This window comes from Orbicella faveolata, unplaced genomic scaffold (genome assembly GCF_042242905.1).
Source record: "Orbicella faveolata isolate gen_17 unplaced genomic scaffold, um_ofav_v1 contig_47, whole genome shotgun sequence".
Taxonomy (NCBI): domain Eukaryota; kingdom Metazoa; phylum Cnidaria; class Anthozoa; order Scleractinia; family Merulinidae; genus Orbicella; species Orbicella faveolata.
Window position 1 is genome coordinate 26,732,274 of NW_028301577.1, and position 22,040 is coordinate 26,754,313.

The window sequence follows — 22,040 nt, forward strand, 5'->3', positions numbered from 1 at the left end:
TACTGTTGTTTTTTTTTCTTCCCGACCAATCAAACGAAGTGAGACCAAAGTTATAGCCGACCCGTTAAGCTTCGTTGATCGGGTCAATCAACACAGAAAACCAACAGAATGATTTTCACGGAAAATGAACCGCAGGTAATTTAGTGGAACTTGTGAGCCGCGTGTTGCGCTTCCTGCCAGAGCAATTTGCTCAATATTGTGTTTGCTTTTATGATGTGGGAACTACTTAGATACTCTGCCCGGAATTCTCAGCTTAAAATTCCATATGTCATTAGAAACGTTTCTCGTAATAAAAGTTTTTCAAGTTAGATTTTTAGTTAGGTTCAAGTTAGAATACTTAATCCTTTCCATTGATTCACAAGAGTAACAGTGATAGAACCCGGTCATGGCAATTTGTATCATTGGCAATATTGCCTCAACGGAAATACCTCTAGAAAAAAAAAATTGAAAGGTAAATAGTGATGTGTGTATAGGGGAGACTTTTTATCGTCGAGTTTTTGCTTCGAGGTTTTAAACAATATTAGTCTTTATATTGAAATTTTTAGCCGGATAGAAACATTCCAAGTTAGAAATGAAACGGTCGAAGAAATTTCCATAGCCAGAAAAAACATTATGACTGAGGCAATGTTTAAACTTAAATTCTCTTCCTAGGTATTTAGGGTGTTTATGGGGCTATGAACAACAAAAAACAAAAACGGAAACAAATGAATGAGGTATAAACAGTGATACATAAACATATGCTACTATTGAAAGAAATGAGAGAAATGCTACCTTCTGAAAAGTATGCTAAAGCAATTTTTGGAACCTCCCAAAGCTTAGTGATATTTCTATGAAATTTTCGTAGATTTCTCATATATGCAGACAGTATTTTAAGTCGGAATTCTTAACTACTTGTGGTTTTTAGAGAAGCAGTTGTAATTGTGTAACTACTCAAGTAGGTTTATCTTGGCACAAGCACGCTTCCGACGAGTTAGGACTGTACAAATAAACCGATCATCTCTGTACATGTCATCGAGTTTTGTTTTTGAAACGAAAAATTATTACTGTAGAGTTCCGACACATTGAAATGATAATTTTTGAAATAATAATTCTTTTCATGCAAGAACTGTTCAGTTAGCTAAAACGTGAGCAATAACTCCTCTTTTGACCTATGCGAGAGCCTTCTCGGGCCGTCATTTTAATGTAACGTAGCGCATGAACTTGGAAATTTAAACGTTTTCTATAACAAAATATACCCTTAGATTGCTTACGCAATCTCGGGTTAATGAGAAACCCTGTCGATCTCAAACGTTGTGAAACGTCAAGCTCTTAGAGGGTCTTAAATCTGATGAAGCTTAAACTTCAGAAGGATTGGTAATTTAAAATTTCGGAAAGTGATGACGTCACATGAAAACAGGCAATAGGATCTCACCCCGGTACCCTCGGTAGGTCTCTCCCCTCATCCCCATCAAGAGGTTGAAGGAGAGCTTGCTTACCACGCCGAAACACGTTATCTGCTTCTACCATGTCTGCGTCGTTCGTCATGGCTGTAAAAAATATTCCAATAAAGTCATGAGTACTTACATGCATGACTTATATCCCAAGAGATTATCAAGGGAAGAGACTGAATCCCCCATATAGGCCTTATACCAAGGTAACCCCTCTTAAATTATTTTTAGACATAGTACCCAGTTTGTCCGCGTAAGTTACTCGCGCGTTGCGTGGATGTTTTTGTAGAGGATTTGTTTATGTGTCCCTTCTTTTCAAAGCGAAGGAAAAATAATCTCCAAAGCTGTGGGGATGCCTTTTCTCTTATATAAATATCAAAGAAGTAAAAAAGTGTATATATTACAGCTTCAAAACAAAAAAATGACTGACTATTCATTGAGTGGTGCATCATCAGAACTGCAGCCGAGAGCAAGCAGAGAAGCTGTTTTGTATTCATGCTCTGTGGGACAACCTTCTTCAGTGACTTGCACAAAGACAAACTTTAGCTCAAAATATCCCCTTTAACCGGAGGCATTTATACTCACAGAACGTAGTCAATCTGTTATCATCTGTTACTGTTCTGTGGTGGTTCTTTAAACCCGTAATCATTCAATTTACTCATTTTCTAAATTTGTGGGTATGTGTTATCAGCAACCTAAAGAGAAATCCTCATTTTGTGACCTTTTATTTAGCCTGCGTAGCAGGCGTATAAAAGGAAAGGGGTGAGGGAGGAGGAAGGGAATTCGGGAAAAAAAATGGAGGAGTGGGAGGGGGGAGGGGAAAAGGAACGCGTTCCCTTTCCCGAATTCCCTTCCTCCTTCCCCACCCCCTCCCCTTTATACGCCTGCTACGCTAGCTACCTTTTATTGAACTGCACTCTGTTGAAAAAGCCAAACACTGTTTTGGGTGAAGACAAATGCCACTGCGCATTTGTGTAAAGGGTCATTGCAAAGTATGAATTTGCCCACAGGTAGAATATTATCTCAATAAATTTTAAAAATCGTGATTGAAGAATTATCACATGTGGTTAGCTGATAGTGGAAAACAGACATAATTACACTGTAGGATTCATGGCATTAAGAGAAAATATGAGTTCTTGTACTTCCTGTCAAGATTCGATATTTACACTAGTTGCTATCATAGCTAACTTATTTGAGATAACACGAAGAAGCTGACTGTTAGGACCACGGAATTGTAATGTATTAGATGTAATCTGGTGTCGGGAATAGCATTGCCTAATTCCACGTATGACACCTTTTCAGACATTAACAGCGACCAACAGGTTAATTGTAAGCCCAGCATTCTAATGCCGTTAAATGAATTAATAGCTTTACATTTGATGAACTGTGCAACATACCTTTCCAAAAGTGAAACTTTTGTTATTTTTGTCAGGCACTGTTTAAATGTGATGGTTGTAGCATCAATCGATAAAGAATGGTTATAACGACCAATCAAAATCTAAGTGCTGGAAACTGTTTTGAGCCACCTTTAGTGTGTAACCCATAAATTAGTAAGGTGAGGTAAAAACTTTATTTAAATTTTACCAGATCAGCTTGGTGAAACATGGAGAAATCCTCCTAATGTCGAGCACCTCTATGAAAAGATTCTGGGTAAATGTTTCATTTTTCGTGCCCTTTTATACTCCAATAACTGAACAGCTAGCAGAGGATTGAACGATCGATTGTGTTATTTATAACCTCACCATTCTGAAACTGACTTCTAGGCCAGCCGGAAGTAACTTTCATTATTTCATTGTTTACCTTCTTTCGTACCTTTAAAAACTGAGAGCCCCCTTATACATCAAAGAGGGAAATGTTACCGACATCTAGATTGTAATTACAGAGAAATATTGGAAATAGGAAATGCATCGAGTGAATGAGTCACCACCAACTCTTTTAAGCGCCTTTTGTCTTCTGTTTGAGATAAAACTATGAAAATACGTATTTTAACACATTTATCGAATCTACGTTTTGGGAAAGAACAAAACAACACAACTCATGAACGGTATGTACACCTGAAATTTATTTCAGCAGTTTACACAGTGAATAGTGTATCATACGTACCGCGATTAATAGTAAACATAATTATCAAGTACTACGCAATGTTTGCCATAATTTTAGCGGCTATTCTATTCTAAGCTGGAACATGTACAAACTATAGAGGCATTCCCCCAATCTAAAGCTCAACTTATAATCTCGCATACATCACCAAGGCTGATAACTGCAAAACAGAAACATAGATTCATTAGTAAAATGAGTTAGGAGCCACTAGTCGTGGTCTAATTATCAAATAGAACGTGGTGTATGTTCGCTAAGAAAATAAAACACACTAGAGGTCTAGAAAAACTGCTAGTGGACGCACGAGCGAAATGCGAGTGCATTCAGCAAGTTTTAGACCTCAAAAGTACATCATATTTTGTTATTCGCTCATAGAAAACATGGGATGGTTGTCTAATTGTTTTGGTAGACACTCAAGACTTGCATTCCGAAACCTACAATTCTATGTATTTTTAAAAGATATAATCTTCCCCTTTTGGCGAGTGGCCAACAATGTGAGGCCAAATCGGCTCCGCCGATTTCCAGAATAAGGCACTTATTATTGACAGGAATATCGTGAAGCGTGGATAATAACTTTCTTTTACTACTAACTGGGAGCTTAATTTGCACGTGCTGGTATCACGTTTCGCATAATATGGTCAATCGAACTATTAGGCGGGCTAACCTTGAATCGGACCTCCACAAATTATTGCCATATTTGAAGCAAAGCAAATTGCCGAGAAAAAGCCCCTCAAATAAATTGTTTTCAAAATCAGACAAACAATAACTTCATGCAGAACTCTTCAATTTAAACTCTAATCCCGAGGGCTTTAATAGGTGGAATAGTGAGTCGATGAGTCGATCAGTCCGTACGTACGCGAGTCCATGAGTCCGTGAATCCATTAATCCGTGAGTCCTTGAATCCGTGAATTCGTGAGTCCGTGAGTCCGTGAGTCTGTCAGTCCGTCAGTCCTTAAGTCCATCAGTAAGTCAGTCCGTTAGTCTGTCAATCCATCAATTCGTCAATCCGTCAGTCCGTTGGTCGGTCAGACTGTCAATACGTCCATCCATCTTGTAGAATGTCAGAGACAGTCACTTAGTCAGCCAGTTTTTAAGTTAGCATTTTAATGAAGTCATATCAATTTCGTTTTCTAGTTTGCACTCATGCTTATCTGCGTGGACATAAATATAGCAAGTAATAAAGGAAGTATCTCGTACGTGCGCTTTGGAAACAAACCTGTAACCAATTTGTAGATCATTTTTCCCTTAGCATTCTTGACAGGTCGACCTGCACTTTCTGGCCGTTAACCTGCCTCTGTGACTGCTTGAATGGCACCAACTCCTGGCCCGTTCGCAAAAGTTTGCGGAGAAATAGTTAGCACATGCTGACGAATAAAAAAAAAAAATAATAAGATTAGATGTATATAGCGCGAAAATTATAAAATATTCTAAAGCGCTTTACAACTTAGATGTAAGATTACGATTACATCAACAAAATAAGAAAAAGGTATTTAAAAATAGCACAGTTTGAAAACCATATTATAAGACTATGGCATGCTATACGCTAATTTGTCATCGTGTCTACTAAAAAAAGTAAGTTTTTAACTTTGATTTAAAAACAGGTAGGGTTGGAGAGAAAAGGTCCAGAGTGTGCAAAGGGGCGATCACCAAATGTCCTGTGTTTGGTTCTGAGGACAGCGAGGAGGTTATGGTCTTGGGAGCGCAGGCGGTAAGTTGTGTTAGTCTTTATGAGTAAGAAAGGATACCAGGTATTGAGAACCGAAAAATGCTTCAGTGTAAGGAATTAGGCCTTAGCAAAGATTTTATCATTTGATGTATAGAAATGCTTCAGCCACTGAGAGTAAGAATTGCTTTCGATTTAGATTCGTATATACTTCTAAATATTTCACTGTTATGACGGCCGCTAAACACGTGTTTTTTTCAGTTTTCTCAAGCAAAAGCTAAGTGGAATTTTTAATTACCGTTGAGGAAATTGCGCAATTGAACTTAAGCTACTCTTAGCAAGAGGATCAGAATATGATAATGATGACGATGGTGTGATGACGATGATGACGACTCAGATCATAATGATATGATTGGTTCGTTGGTGAACCAATTGTGAAACCATGTGCATGTTGGAGTTGGCGGGATGTTAATTGTATGATCACCAAGACATCCGATTGCTTTTAGAAGACTTTGCTTGCAATCAACTACAAAGGCCGTCTTGATCTAACAGTGAACCAAGAGACACTCCGTGCCCAATCGTAACGCCAATAAGTTCTTTTTTTTCAGATAAATATTTAAAACCAAGTCGTTCATCGTTGGTAGTTTCGCGAGGAAAGCAATGTAAATCGAAAATTTGAAATCAATTATTTAGCTGTCGAATGTACCACAAGCACAAGATTGTTGAACTTGTAAAATAAACGATCCCGGATTAGTACAGCAATTAAAACGAGGAGAGTTTGGGAAAAAATAGAATTTTGTGGTCAAACGAAACAGAAAACTGAAACAGCTCCCTGCGATGTTTAAATTATTCGGTACTACACAGGTATGTCAAGTACTTACTTTGAGAAGCCTCAAACAACTCACTCTTTACAAAATGTAACATGAAATGATTCTTAATCCTTAACAAATTTGAGGAAAAACTGTGGAAAGTGAAAATTCTCAGTTTTCATTTGACTACTAGATAAGAAACTGATTAATGTTTAATTTCATCAACTTTTAACCACAAATTTGTCAATGCATTATTTTGCATGGTACTTAACAGGTGCGATTCCATCCGACAATTCTCGCATTAATTGTTGTGCTGGATGCGGTGAATTCAGTGATAAAATTCGTTCTTTTTTCGTTCTTACCTCTCTTCTCCTGGGCGTCGTCTTTTACATCGTCGTGCTTGAACATTGAGGCATCGAACTCATCTAGGTCATCGGTGTCCTCTGCTAACATTTTAATATCATCGTCTAACAGTGGAAAAGCCGACAGAACAAGAAGTTAGTTAATCCTCTATCTCTTACTTCCGCTACTGTTTTTGTTCCATACTTTTTTCCCCTTTGCTTCGATCTTTAAAATCAATTCAACTGAAAACGTTATTCAAGGGTTAAACTCCATGTATGCTTAAAGGACACGACCAAACTATTATTTCTAGTTTATATATAAAACGACAGCTTGTAAAAAAACCACCTATGGCGACTGATCATGTTTCTCAAAAAACAAGTGATGCATAGTCAAGAACATTAGTCAAGTGAAATAAAATTTGTTTTGATTTTATCCTACCGTCAAGACCGTCAAATAAGGACGCCGCAGAAGTATTTTGGAACTTCATGAATATCACCATAGTTCCAAGAAGGAAAATTAACACCTTGATAGAAGACATTTTTTCCCAGTTGATCAAGCGTTGCTCAGTGAGATCGTCTTCTGGCGAGGTAGCGACTTAAGTGATTCTGTCAGGAAATGTTCTTTTGTAATATATCGCGCAAATATTTTTGTATAATCAAAATATCAATATGTTTTCAGCTGGCTTTGACCACTAGAAAAGTAGGATAAAACCATATGAGATTTTCATCACTCAACTCTCTCGCATTCTGTGATGTCTGGGTCGCTGGGTGATAAATATCATATCCCACAGCAACCCAGCCAATGTGATTTGGTTTTGATCATTCACGTCATAAAGTTTCATCTGGTTTCTTTCAATTTGGGCGCTTTTCAATTACTCATTAAAATTGTTTTCACATCCGGGCTGGCGCTTGCAAGTCGGACGACTGATTATACAAACTTTTAGTGCCCCTAACGCCCGAAATAAGTTAAGTCGGAACTTGCTATTCCGAACTGAAAAAAGAACAAATGCCTTTTTAATCTGACAGGCTTATCTTCGAGGAAGGTTTGGCTTATATATTCTCTAATAAGTTTGTCATGCATATTTCATCTGGGTTTTTCTAGGTCAGACAATTAAAGAAATCCTTTAATTTTCAAACACAATTTCTTAACTTTGTTGCTTCTCGCAGATTCTACGACGTTGCAATAAAATATTATCTAGTGCCTCTTACTCAATCGCTAAATTTGATCCATAAATGAGCAAGCTCGAATGTTTATTAACACTGGATGAAAAAAAATTTTGCATAAGCATTGATAAAAAATAGCTCGTGGTCCTGTGGCGAAATCGCAGATAATATTTGTTTTCTTCATTTTCATGCAGAGCTTAACTCCGAAGCTCAAGAAAGGCAGCTACTTTGATTAATTGGTCTCAACGTGGGATTTTATCGTAAACGAAATTGACAAAAATACATAATACTTTTTTCTCTTTTGAAAACGGAAATGGCTTAAATTTAAGCAATTGTTGCTAAAAACATGTTTTTGAAGAATCGTGCCGATTTGTGGTAAATAAATGTGTGAATTGTCGACTACGAATAAATATTTATCCAAGATGATTTGAGCACACCGCAAAGAGTGGGCAGCAGGGCTAGAGGCGCCTCAATAAAGCCGAAACGAGAAATTAATCGAGATATACCACATCCATCAGATGGCTTTTGAAAATACAAAACTGCAAAAGAAAATTCTTTAGATGGCTTGAAAGGGTTTTTTCTGCGCTAATTTTTAGTGGGAATAAAATCAGCACTTTGCATCTTCAAATACAATTTTTGGGTTAATTTTCAGTTAGTTTAAATGAAATCAACACCTCGAGGCATTTGGCAGTCAAAGAGTGGGAAAATCGAGCTTCCTTAAGGTTTCAAAAAACTACTTTTGGTTGAAATGGCTTAATCGAGGCCTCCAGTCTTCTCTGTTGGTAATGCCAGGGAATTAGTTTGTCTAGAATTAAATTTGGGCATTCAAAACAAATAATATGGACTCTCTTCATTAAAAGGAAGGCTGACAACCGTATTTTTTTTAAATATGGCTGTCAGAGTAACAATATTTGTTTGACGAAGACAAGCCTCTTTACTAGACAAAACGTGGAAGTTTGAGATAATTAATTAACGTTGAAACTTATTCGTAAACATATAAAATCGCGATACAAGCATAATATATGTATAAAAAAACAGAGACTATTTTTAACAAAACAATTGAGCGGACAAGAGTGTTTCTCGCACGTCGAATTTGTGAAGATTAATTCACGGAACAAAACAAGCCGAATCAGTGAATTTACTATACACCTGTACTTTCCCACGGGTTGAGATCAGTCAAATACTGTTTATTCAGCCTGAAGTCCGTACTCTCAAAGTACTTAAGTACTGTTTTGAAGTCAACAGTTCCTCTACGCTAGTTTCGCTTTACAAGTGTGTTATTTTGATGAAAAGAGAAATAAAAGCACCAACAGAACTTAATAATATGTTTGAAGTACCGCGCTGTCTTGAGGCGAAAGTTAATTTCTTTTACGTCTTCGAATTGCTGGTTTCTGATTGGTTCTTGTGATGGAACGCTTTGCCCCTTTAATATTTTATAACACGGCGAAAGCCACATGTCTGTAACGCCAAGAAAAAAGAACTAAACGAGCATCTGTGAATGAAAGCACTATTTAATTTGTTATTCACATTTCTTGATATTGTTTTGGGTATACTCAAGAATTCCGCCCTTTCGTGTTTCTGCGGGTCTTAATTATTGGCAAATAAGTGGACACTAGTTAATTCAACTTTGTTTAAATTTCTCGAACGTTCTCAAAGATGACTCTCGGAGTGAAGTTTAAAGTAATTTTATCAAGGGTAAAACCTTCTTCACATGCATTCGCCCCCTGGGCGTTCGCACTTTGAGCTTTTGGAAGCAATATACAGTTCTTTATTACAAATGTAACAATCAGCTCAAATGCACGGAAATTTTCATCAAGTAATTGCTCGCTGATTTTGATTACAGAGAACATTATACTTTTTACATACTTTTTACTGTGGGAAAATTACGACGAGACTTTCATAAAAGAGAATTTAAACAAAAATTTCCTACTGATAACTTTTGCCCAAAGGGCCTTTTAGTCGATTTCAACATTCCGTAGGGCAATTGTTTCATTTGAAAAATTATTTACCTCGATCATTGCGAATGTGTAGTTTGCAACCGCCATTTCGCTCTCACACTGCGAGTGACGTGTTTTTACAAAACTCTCTTCCAATCTTGAGATGGGGAACAGTGCTGCAACATTAAGCGTGACTAATCAATTTATTTTGGCGGAACCACTTTGAGATCTTAGCTATTGTATTATCACGCCATGATCCAATTTATGACATGGTGTTAGGAGTCAGTCTATGATGAATAGAGATTTCTACATAGATTGATTTTCTGAGTAATCAGTATTTCCAAAATAGATCTCGACGACTATGGTGAGCCGCCCACGATGTTTGGCGGATGTGCTTAAAAATGATTTTTTTTAAAGCTTTTCTTCTTTTTGGTCTGTAAATAATACACCCATAACAGTGAAAGATGTTTTAAAACCTTTTTACCCGTTATGTCTGGCAGCTAAAATAGTGGTTTTAAAAATTCATGTAATTCTACTCAGAATGGATGTGTTTAGCAATCGGCCAAATTGTTCAAAAGCAATTATTAATAATAGTAAAAGTAGCATCGAATTAACTTCTTCTTTTCGTAATCAGAATCATATTTACTGGTAGTGCGTCGATTCAGACACGTCTCAAGGAAATGAATTAGTTGTGGTGGTGAGTGGGGGGATGGTATTCACACTTGCAAGAAGCATTTCCGTCCCTTTTATGACTGAGTTTCCTCCCTGATGGGATTAGATTAATATGACGTATCCCTTCATTTGGCCTTGAACATGCTCGTCGTTTCAGTTCACCGTAATTTCAGATGTTTCTCGATCAGGAACTGTTCTCGATCATTTACAGTTGCTTTCAAATACCTCCCAAAATATTGAAATAAAAGGAGTAGGGGCGTTGCTATAGATACCACTTATCAGCTAAGTCACAGGTACCCTAGGGGTGCAGTTCCCCGTTGTACTCCTGTCCTCTGTTGTTTAAAGGGCGACAACGCTATCTAACGGATGAATTACTAGCCATTTGTACTGATAGCATAGTTTATTTTGCCCACCCTTAATTCACAGCGATTTATCGGATGGATAGAGTTATCTACCCTTTGAACCACTCGCCATTCATCGGATAAGTGTTGATAAAACAAGCTACCCAGTGGATAAGTGTTAATGCAATAATCTAACATAACATTATGCCACCCTTTGACTAACTGAGTCCTGTTGTTCTACGCTACACGTTTTACAAAAAAACTCAAAACAAAACAAACAAAAAAAGCCAAAGAAGCAAATGCCACAAAACTGTGTTCTAATAACTCTTTATTTCATCTTCATTCATGCAAGATCAGAGAGAAGATTTTTTGGAATTATAATTAATTGCACAATTCTTTTTGGAGATGAAGAATCCACTTCTACTTGATAGGAATGTATTTCCGTAACCGAAAATGAATTGGCATCCATTTTACCTGCATAGCACAAGAAAGGAAGAGGGAAAGAAAGAAAGCAAGAATTAAAGAAAGATTAGCTGAGCTTCGTTCACAATGCAACACCGATGCATGGAAATGCAACATTGGCTAAAGAACATTTCGTTGCTTGGAATTATGTTACCAATTTAAAATGAAATTGCGTACATAAAATTATTGTTATTTCGTTCGTTCCCTTGACGAAGAACCAAGAAGAAAATGTCACTTTTTTTTTTTCATTTAGGAGTACTGAGCCTCTGTCGTGGGCATTTATGCAAACTTGAAAATATTTTATTCGGTCTCAAGAGCGTTTAGGGGTTGATATGTAACCCACTAACTGGATACTCACAGTTTAAAATGCGCCCTACTTTTTAGCGATGATCTCGATTTCAATTTTAAATGAACTAAAAAAACATTTGTAGAAGCGAAGGTGCGATCTCTTCTCTAAGGGCAAATTTCTGATTTGCACGATTATCTGCACTGATCAAAAAATTAGACATACACAGACATAGAGTTTATTTTACTTGGTCGCACACTTAGCTATGTCGGGTAACGGTGCGTCCGTTAGACTTGATAAGTAGAGTCTATAGGAAGCACCAACTTCTTTACAGGTGCGTCAAGAAAAGAAAATAACAAAGTAAAAATGTACATTTGGGAAAAAATATTTTAAAACTAAACTAAGTAAGGTTATATAACTAGTATAATTCATAATTAATTGAACCAAAGCCGGGAAAGTGAGGCATTTCTTACCTCATGCAGCCACAAGAAAAGTCGCATTTGGTCCTCATCAGAAAGCCATTGCTGTTGTGGCTTCGGCAAAACCCTCTAAATCTTCTACAAAATCCTCTCGAGTATACGTCATTGCACTCTAAGACAAAATTCATTCAAAGGTGTAGCAATTAGTGAACGAACACTCAGTATATAGATTGACCGTTATAATACCAAGGGAAGACCACCTATTTAAAAGTGTTAATTGAATTTTTAGTTCTTATCCGCACTACCCCAGAGGAATTTGAAAATGGAGATTTATTTCTTCGGTTAGGCCTTTCGTCCACACTAATCCGGCACGAAAAGGGAACTTTTCGAAAACGCTCTTCAAACCGGAGAAATAAGTTTGAAAACGTCGGCTTTGCGTTTCAGTGTGGACGGAGAACAATTTAGAAACGAAGCTTTTCGAAAACGATAGCGATACAGTAATCTTCATATTCCCCTGCCGGAGTTTTATTCAAAAACAAATCCAAAATTAAATAACTGTTGATTGTTGTGTTTTCAAATTTCTCCGGCCTAGTGTTGACGGAATAATTTGATGCGTTTACAGCGTGAAAACTCCGCATTCAAATTACTCTAGCGTAGAGTGAACGGGGCCTCATGATTTGCCGGACAGACGGACGGACGGACTGATGGATGGATGAAGCGGGGCACCAAGGAACTTTTAAAACAACTTCAAGTTGATAAAATGGGTACGCAGTTGCACTAAATGATTTCTCCTAGTTAACTGTTACATGATTTCAGGTTTCCTTTGATTAAGGCAAATATTATTCAGCGTGACGTTTATGAATGATTGAAATATCGTGACATATCACAAAAGCGCTTCAGTATTTGTGTGTTGCCCGGGGAAGAGGGTCCCCCATTATAAGGGACTATATAGGTATGTGCGGCCCCAACGGCCATAGTTTTTTTCAGCCGTTTTGGTCAGAAATAGGGTAAGGGTTTTGGAAAGCGGACTGCACATCCCTACCAATTTTACTGGGAGTATCCCGGGGTGTGTTATTACAGAATTTAACTAAAGTTTTACTCACGAGAAAAGCCGCGGCGATCTGCTGTTAAAGACTCCTCGTCAGGCACGACTAGGAAAAGGAGACAATTTAAAAAGTAAGTAATGTGCTAAGGAACTCAACTAAGGAGTGGTGCCACTCAACTTTGAACCTCACAGCCGTCAACGAAAGGAAACCACTCCCTCTACACGAACCTTAGCATTACAACTCTGATGAAGGTGTACATAAGCCACCGAAAATTCAGTACAGTAAACAAAAACCTTAAAGAATACTAAGGAACTTTTCTCAATATGTCTGTCGCACCAAAGCTTTTGTAATGTTGGCATCTGGGTTTCAAAACACGTTTAGCTCGAACTGGGCCGCACGTATACGCTTATTTCATTCGCGCAACATATATTCGGTACGATACGATGTCATCCAAGACAGGCACCATGCAGTATCACTTGAAAGGTAAAAATCACGGGAAATGACGTTGAGCAATTTGCCCAAGTAATTACACGAATGTGAGTGAATGGGCTCTAGTGCAATAGAACATATTCGTACTCTCGGAACTAGCTTCACATCGAGGCTAATGCAAATGACCTTAATCGCGTTTTAATGATATTTCCTGGCATAAATCTGCATTACAAGCCAGTTCCAGTCCAATAGAGAGAATACGAATATGGCTGTTAAGAAATCACATTACGAGCGAATTTTTGAAAATTCCCTCAAAATTGAGAGACTGCAACTTGAAAGAATTTTCCGATATCAAATGTTAGCGTAAATCCCTGATTGTTCGAAAAAATTACGAACGTGCTCGCGATTATTAGCACTGCAGTACAAAATTAAAAATAAACGATAAATTTGTCGGCTCACAGCCAATCACAATGAACTAATTTTCTCAGTCATGTTATAAATAAGGGAGGGGACGGGGGGGGGGGGTGTGTGTCGTTTCTGACGCAATAAACGACATTTCCATTTTTAGATTAACTTGGGTAGGACCTAACGCAGGCCGTGAACCTGTTGCGAGAAATAATATGATGAACTGAGGAAAACCTTAGATTTTGCGAACTTCAGTGCTCTAGAACGGCTTTTAAACGAGAATAAATATAAAAATACACAATGCCATAAAAACATATAGAGCCAGAAAATATGCGAGTGTGCAAATACACAAGCAAATGAATTAAGACTGAGTCTAAATGAAAAATAGAAAATATGATAGAAAACAAAAGTTATTTTACTTGATTGTCAGCCAATCGGTGCATGTGGCCGTCAGCGAGAAAACGTGCAGCATGAATTTTACAATTTCACTCAAGAAATAGAAACGGGCGCAGAGTTGCTATTTACGATAAAAAAAAAAAGCAATGGAAAAGAAACACGTTTATAGGCTGTTATCTGTCTTACTTACTCTCTTCCACTGACTCGGATTCAGCCTGGGCAGATGTTTCCTGGAATCGCATTGCTAAAGCAAGAATGAGGAATAGAAGGAGAAGCGTTTTGGAAGACTCCATTTGTACTCTCTTTCGCTTAGATCTTGGCAGAATCAAGGCAGATCTGTTCAGCTGTTAGTTAATTTGGCCTTTTTACAGCTTGGCGCAGCTCCGTGTTACAAGCAAATTAGTGCCCCCGCTGTGAACGTTGCTTATTTCAGTTATTTTTTGTCGATTTGCGCTCAGCACCAACCCCATAATTTAGTGTGACAGATTACAGAATCTTTGCAATTAAAAGGCTGGCGTTCAAACGTCGAAAAGCAAACGATTGCTACGGTAATTCGCAGTCTCAATATGAAGCAGCTACACTATAGGACTATAGTTATCTTCAACACTTCGAATTGACAGATTTGTAAATCAACTTACTAGAAGAATTCTGTACCTCCCTTTCTTACCTTTAAGGGGCAAGCAAATGATCTCAGTGGGGTATTCCAAAAGTAATAACGAGAAATTACCAATTTTGCTTAAATATCTAACGAAAATTGACCCCCTACTAAACAATAGGAAGATTTAAATTGAATAAATGATCCCACGTACATACATTCATAAACTTCATTTTTTCTTGCCAATGTGTTCTTGTACTGGAACACATTGACAAGCTATATTTTGTTTTGAAAGACTTTTCAAACCATAAGCCGAAACCTTACGTCTTAAAATTCTTAACCAGTGAAAGTGTCTACTCAAGATGATTTTTAATCCTGATTACTCCCCCATTATTTATATTGGACAAATTAGCATTCCAGATTTCCGCCACTTTGCTTGTAAGCTCGCAACTTTTCGTCCCTATGTCAGTTTGGGTTATTCAATTTCCTGCATCGCAACTCGGTAAATACTCTCCGTTATTGACCAGCCAATGAAATTATGCCTATGAAAAGTTGCTAAATATGACCGCAGGATAATTGTAAGTAAAACCACATGAAATACAAATTATTAGCAAATAAACCATAGTTTTAAATTTCCAGCAATTACAAACTGAACTAACGCTTAACGAAAAGCATCAGAATCAAATATACGATGTATCAAACTCTCAAACTCTCTAGATTGTATTCTTTCGTTTTCACTGAAGAATTAATCGTAAAAAGAACTATTTCAAGACTTTTATTCATTAAGAAGTCAAATTACGTGATTTATGTTGTGTGTCACGGTAACTTTCCAGCGTTTTAAATTTCTCATTGCAGGCAGTTTACTCTTCAGCCACCAGCCTTTCGCACAAATAAAGTCTTAGCTTGTTTTTTAGTATCGAGCTGTCAGTAAGTCACTTTAAGCCACTTTCATTTTACCTTAAACGACATCGAAAAAGGCTCAGATCACAACGACTATTATTAATTTGATAAAACTAATTAAAACAAAGGATGAACAGAGATGATCTTACAGATCGAGAAGTAAAATCTAACCTAATCTCTTCGTCTACTTCGTCAAAATTCTTTAGTGTTGATTAAGTAGCTATATTTTATCAGTAAATCACCAACTTGTTTGATTTGTGTTAACAAAGTATCCTCGTCAAATTTCTTTTCCAACTGCGAGGTTTATTTGGTTCATTTTGACTCAGTTAACACCTAGTGAAGCGGTCGCCAATTTTTCTGTGTTGTTACAGATTACTCTGCTAGAAAATATCGCAAAACGATCAAGTTACCCTGACCATATAACATATGTCGTCTCAGATGTAAAATTTGCCCTAAGGGGACAAGAAACATCACAGGGGTTTAAATTTTACAACACGCTCTTTGTGATCACTAACAGCTTGGAGAGATTCTGCTTTTAATGAATGTTCACAGTCAGACAGTTATGGGGCTTTTTTGTTTGATATGAGACTGAGGTTTAAAATCACAGAGACATTTAGTTGTGACTTCTACTCTCAGTGTTTTGCTGCTGGTGGTGGTTTTAGGAGATGGCACCTCCTAGTTGCATAGGGAGCTCTCACGTCTGTTTAGAATATGAATAAAAGATAAACTTACCACGACGAGATTCACGAGGTTCTGAAATACCTGCCCCCTACTGACTTTGTGCTAGTTAGAGCGAAAGGTCAGGAGGGGGTCTAGTTTTAATCCAAGCCAGCTTAACCGCAGGGTAAAAATAATTTGATGCTTCTTGACAAGAAACGTGTTAAAGACGGCATCTACCTGTCAACGGAATCACAGGAAGTGACTTCGAAATCAAAATCAACGTAATTAAAAACCTCTCAGTTTTCTGGAAACATTTATAGCGCTAACCCACTACACTCAGACTTATGATCTAAGGCAATGGCACTTGCGATAGCTTTTTCACTGTCAAAACGGGAAAACAGTCGGGTTTTTCGCTTTCAACTGAGCCGTGTGAGCCTAACAAAGCGAGTAAAATACTGCTACGGTTCAGTTCCACTTCAAATCAGGAGAATTTCGAATCCGATTGTTATTTGGTTAAAACTGAAAATCGAAATAGTTAGCTTCATTTCAAAATTATATGTGGCATTCTTGAAAATACCTCTGGTATCTAACAAACACGAATCTGACGGCGCTCTCTGTATTCAACAGCTGTTTTCTCGTTGTAAATTTCGCCACAGCTAACAAATCTTCATGTAATTATATTTCCATTTAGTGTCAAAAGAAACACGAAACAGTCGACTCCTGATAACTTTGATAAGTCGAACCCTCACTAATTCGAACCTCGCTCTAACTCGAACCAAAAATGATTTCCCCTGGATTTTCCGTCACACATTTACTGCAATTTTATCCCCGCAATAACTGACTATGTAACTGGAACTTTCTGCCAACTTGAGTTAATTTTCGTTTCCCTTCCGGTTAATTTGTAAATCATTTGACACTCATGTTGGTCAACATGTGTCAGCTCAAAACAATCAGTATTGTAGTCCCGACAAAACATTGAAAGTACTAGTCGCATAAAGGCCATGAACTCTGTAGCAGTAGCCCGACGTTGTTCCTTTGGAAACCCGCAAAATTCGCAGAAAATGGACTTCCGATCTCTATTGCTTTGCTTTCCTTTGTTCTGTTTCACATTACATCTATAATTAAATTTGATTAAAAAAACACTGTATGAATAGAAACACGAAAGTAGAAATATGGTTACCACCAATTTTTTCTTATTTTCGGCCCTTTGTTCTCAACCCCTGATAACTTGAGCTCCTAATAACTCGAAGCTTTTTCAATTTTCCTTGAAGGTTCGAGATGTCGGGAGCCGACTGTGCATCGCCTGAGGGACCAGTAACAGACAAAGTCAATAATTCTTATCAAAATGACTAAAACTTAGTTTTTCTTGTGCAATTGTTCTCAACAAGACGATCTAGGATCGTAAGACGGGCTGTAGCTAGACGTGCTACTACAAGTGTTGATCATTTGCGGTGCGCAGCGATTCTAAAAATAGTATGTAATGAAATATCATCAACCGTAATCATCATAAAAACATTGCTTATTTTAACTGACCAATAGATGAAACTGAAAGCTAGGGTAATTGTAGTGAAGTTGATTCGAGTTGTGACGTCACTTATGTGTTTGAGGATATTATGTTTCTTCTCCTCTAACACTGTTCCATTTTTGTAAATTATGACGCATTTTTACAAGTGTTACCCATTTTTTAAAGTATGAACCATTTTTACAAGTGTGACCCATTTTCACAAGTATGACCCAGTGTTACAAGTGTGACCAATTTTTACGAGTGAGACCCATTTTTACAAGTGTGAACCATTTTTACATGTGTGACCCATTTTCACAGGTGTGACCCATTTTTTCAAGTGTGACCCATTTTTCCAGGTGTAGCCCATTTTTACAACTGTGACCCATTTTTAAAGGTGAGACCCATTGTCCCAAATGTGTCCCATTTTTCCAAGGGTGACCCATTTTCTCAGGTGTGACGCATATTTTCAAGTTTGACCCATTTTTACAAGTGCAACTTATTTTGACAAGTGTGACTCATTTTTACAAGTGTGACTTATTTTTACAAGTGTGTCCCATTTTTACAAGTGTGACCAGGAGCCATAATCGGGGACGGAGAGCGTACGCGCGCGCTATTTCAAGTATTGGGGCTGTCCCTATGATATGGGACAATTTTTCTATTTTTAGAACAAATTGCGCCATCATGTGCGGCACACGCGCGTACGTGCTGCGTGGATTTTTGCGGATATAGCGCGGGGAAATGGCGTCCGAAATTCCCGAAATGTTTGATGCTTTTGGCCCACAAATCAATACGTTCATGTCTGTTGGAATTTTGCTTCAGTATTTTCGTCGTAAGCTGCTCCAGTTTGAGTGAAGTACGACAGTGCCGAATTTATTTATGTCCCGCTTCATATCGCTGACCAAGTTGTGTTCCGCTGCTTCTTTTACAAGAGCTCCATATTGCTCCACTCTACGTTTCACATATGTTGAAGATTAACAGCTTTTCCATGACACAGCGAAAAACCAGTTGGATATATTTGGATACAGCACCGTTTCAGGACTTCAAAGTTTCCTTCCTCTTGCCACACGCTTGCGAGGATTTCGCCAGAGTCTATCTCGACCGAAAAGTAAAACAAAGTAATTGCAAGTTTGAGTTTCGCCTGAATTGTACTGAAGCAATGCTTGATGCTTTATCAAGACCCAATAAGTGACAATAAAGTTTATGTCTGTAGATGCTGCTCAATTTTGTTCGTGTAAAAATTCAATGAATTGTCTGTTGTCGATGAATAAGAGCGCCCGCCAATGCGTGTTTTGTACAGTCAGTAAAACATGACAAATTGGACTTCCCCACTTTCGTGTGAAAACGTACATCGAACTCATATAATATCTCTAGTTCTTAAATATATTTCAGTTTGATAAATGTTTGATAACATATTAAAAGCTTAGCTGAAAATATGTGAATACAGCAGAAATAATCAGCAAAGTTACGATGACGCTTTCCGTCTTTAATCAACTCGAAAAACGATTTCGATTTCTTTGGTTGAGTTAGCAAAACTCGTTGTCTATTTTATTTTCGTAGTGTAAAATTTCACTATGTTAAAGAAATACACATGATGTTAGTAGCCTTTTGGCGTTGGTGAAAATTGTTGCAGCATCTCAGCGCAAAAGACAATGAAAGAAATCTTTGTCAAGATTTGTTGACAATTGAAAACACCGACTCGGATTTGAAGGTGCACGCGCTGCACTATGCAAATGAGCTACTTATGTACGCGTCAGACTTTCCTTTAAAAAACTTTTGCAAACTCGCCAAACAAAGAGAAGCAATAAGAAACTGTCAAAAACAAGGTTGGCTCATGATTAAGCATTGTTTGGGAAACTCTCAAACTAACTCGATACCAGGGTAAAGAGTTTTCTTTCATAACTTTTCTTTCCAGAACAAACGCAAAAGCTTACGCGTTCAACTAGCGCGGGCAAATGTTATTATTCATTCACAGCGCGAAATTGAAGTCTTGTTTTCGACCCTGAAAACCTCACCTTTTCCATCAGCTCAGAGCATAAAACTAAATATAAGAGCCCTGGATCTAATTCCTTGCCTTATTCCCTGTCATCGCTGTGAAAAATCTGCAAGAGAATCTCGCAACTCTCACCATTTGATCACGCAACGTGACAACATCCACGCGAGAACTCCCGACACGTGCGTGGATCCGCGCGGATATATGACGTCAGGATGGCGCAATTTGTTCTAAAAATAGAAAAATTGTCCCATATCATAGGTGCGCGCGGATCCCAAGACTTACGGTCTCCGTCCCCGATTATGGTTCCTGGTGTGACCCATTTTTACAAGTGTGACCCATTGTTACGAGTGTCACCCATTTCTCCAACTGTGACCCATTTTTACAAGAGTGACCCATTCTTTTTTAAGTTTGACCCGTTTTCTCATGGGTGACCCATTTTTACAAGTGTGAACCATTAATTCAGCTGTAACCCATTTTTTCAAGTGTGACACATTTTAACAAGGGTGACCCATTTTTAAAAGTGAAATTCATTTTTACACGTTTTACCCTTTCTTCCAAGTGTGAACCATTTTTAAAAGTGCGACCATTTTTACAAGTGTGACCCATTTTAACAAATGTGGCCAACTTTTACTCGTGATACCGTTTCTTCCAACTGTGACCCATTTTTTCAAGTGTAAACCATTTTTACAAGTACGACCCATTTTTCAACTGTGACCCATTTTTACAAGTGTCGCCCATTTTTACAAGTGTCACATATTTTTACAAGTGTGTTCACTTATTACAAGTGCCACTCATTTTTACAAGTGTAAACACATATTTTTAAGTGACACATTTTAACAAGGATGATCCATTTTGACAAGTGCAACCCATTTTTTCAAGTGTAACCCATTTTCACACGCGTTACCCTCTCTTCCAAGTGTGAACCATTTTTAAAAGTGCGACCATTTTTACAAGTGTGACCCATTTTAACAAATGTGGCCGACTTTTACTCGTGTTACCGTGTCTTCCAACTGTGACCCATTTTTTCAATTGTAAACCATTTTTACAAGTACGACCCATTTTTCAACTGTGACCCATTTTTACAAGTGTCGCCTAATTTTACAAGTGTCATCCATTTTTACAAGTGTGTTGAATTATTACAAGTGTCACCCATTTTTACAAGTGTATCCATTTATTCAGGTGAGAACCATTTGAACAAGGGTGACCCAATTTTACTAGTGCAACCCATTTTTTCAGTTGTAATTAATTTTTTCAAGTGTAACCCATTTTTATACGTTTTACCCTCTCTTCCAATTTTTACAAGTGTAGCCCATTTTTTTAAATGTGACCCATTTTATAAGTGTGACCCATTTTTTCAACTATGACCCATTTTTAGAAGTGTGACCCATTTTTTCAAGTGTGACCCTTTTTTTCAGTGTGACCCATTTTTGCAAGTGTGACTTATTTTTACAAATGTAAACCATTGTTTTAAATTTGATCTATTCTTTCAGGTGTGACTCACTTTTACATTTTGACCCATTTTTCCTAGTGTGACCGATTTTTTTAAGTGCGACCTATTTTTCCAAGTGTGACCCATTTTTACAATTGTAATCCATTTTTTAAGGTGTCCCATTTTTAAAAGTGTGACCCATTTTTACAAGTGCGACATATTTTTCCAAGTGTGACCCATTTTTACAAATGTAAACCATTTTTTCTAATGTTACCTATTCCTCCAAGTGTGACCCATTTTTACAAGTGCGACTCATTTTTACTAGTGTTACCCTTTCTTCCAAGTGTGACCCATTTTTTGAAATGTGTGTCCTCTTTCAAGTGTGACCCATTTTTCAAAGTGTGAGCCATTTTTTCTGTTTGGCAATTTTTCTCAAGAGCGTCTTACAAAAATCCGCGTATCACTTAGTTATCAACCGCAGAGGTATTTTCGGCTATCGCCTGTATCCGCCGAAAAATATCTTTTGCCTCGATCGCTTGAAATGCTGTATTTTATCGGCATCCAGGATCTTTCTTTTTTAACTCTCTTCAAACTATTTCGAACAGAGTAGAAACAATAACTGTGTCTTTCTCTCTCGAAGATTGATACCTTAATGTCCATGATGGATCTCGGAACCCGCCAGTTGTATCAGACAGTTAAAAAATATAAAATTCTGGGATGTTAGCGGTGAAAAACAGAAAGGAATCATTTTTGATGAACTCGTGGTTTGTGAAACCATTCCCTCGACACGGCGAATCAAATTTGGCTCGGATCGATAGAGACGAACAGAACAATGTTTGCCGTCATGCTCGAGTTCGAGCTATCCGTTTTTTGATCGAACTTCGCGTTATGCGAAGCCTCCGTAATATTAACTATTTAAACCTTTTTAATTAGGCCATATATGGTTGGTGATCTGGTTTACCGCATTAAATTACTCTGTCAAATACTAAATGGCTCATACTCCACAAACACCCGCAAATTGTGAAGTAATGACAGATTTGTAATCTGATTAGCACAAGCACCATG

General features: G+C 37.6%; 2 protein-coding genes across 2 annotated transcripts; both read right to left on the reverse strand.

Moving 5' to 3' along the window:
• Positions 1 to 3,465: 3,465 nt before the first annotated feature.
• LOC110068699 (antimicrobial peptide damicornin-like) lies at positions 3,466 to 6,959 on the reverse strand. The gene is made up of 4 exons (XM_020776099.2): positions 6,777 to 6,959; positions 6,359 to 6,463; positions 4,741 to 4,888; positions 3,466 to 3,687 (listed from the first exon to the last, which is right to left on the reverse strand). Exons 1-3 carry the CDS (start codon positions 6,874 to 6,876, stop codon positions 4,770 to 4,772), a joined length of 324 nt encoding a protein of 107 aa, XP_020631758.1. The 5' UTR covers positions 6,877 to 6,959; the 3' UTR covers positions 3,466 to 3,687; positions 4,741 to 4,769.
• A 3,803-nt stretch (positions 6,960 to 10,762) lies between these two features.
• LOC149097789 (uncharacterized) lies at positions 10,763 to 14,251 on the reverse strand. Its single transcript, XM_089280107.1, has 4 exons — positions 14,085 to 14,251; positions 12,722 to 12,769; positions 11,673 to 11,790; positions 10,763 to 10,925 (listed from the first exon to the last, which is right to left on the reverse strand). Exons 1-4 carry the CDS (start codon positions 14,185 to 14,187, stop codon positions 10,922 to 10,924), a joined length of 273 nt encoding a protein of 90 aa, XP_089136233.1. The 5' UTR covers positions 14,188 to 14,251; the 3' UTR covers positions 10,763 to 10,921.
• Positions 14,252 to 22,040: the final 7,789 nt, after the last annotated feature.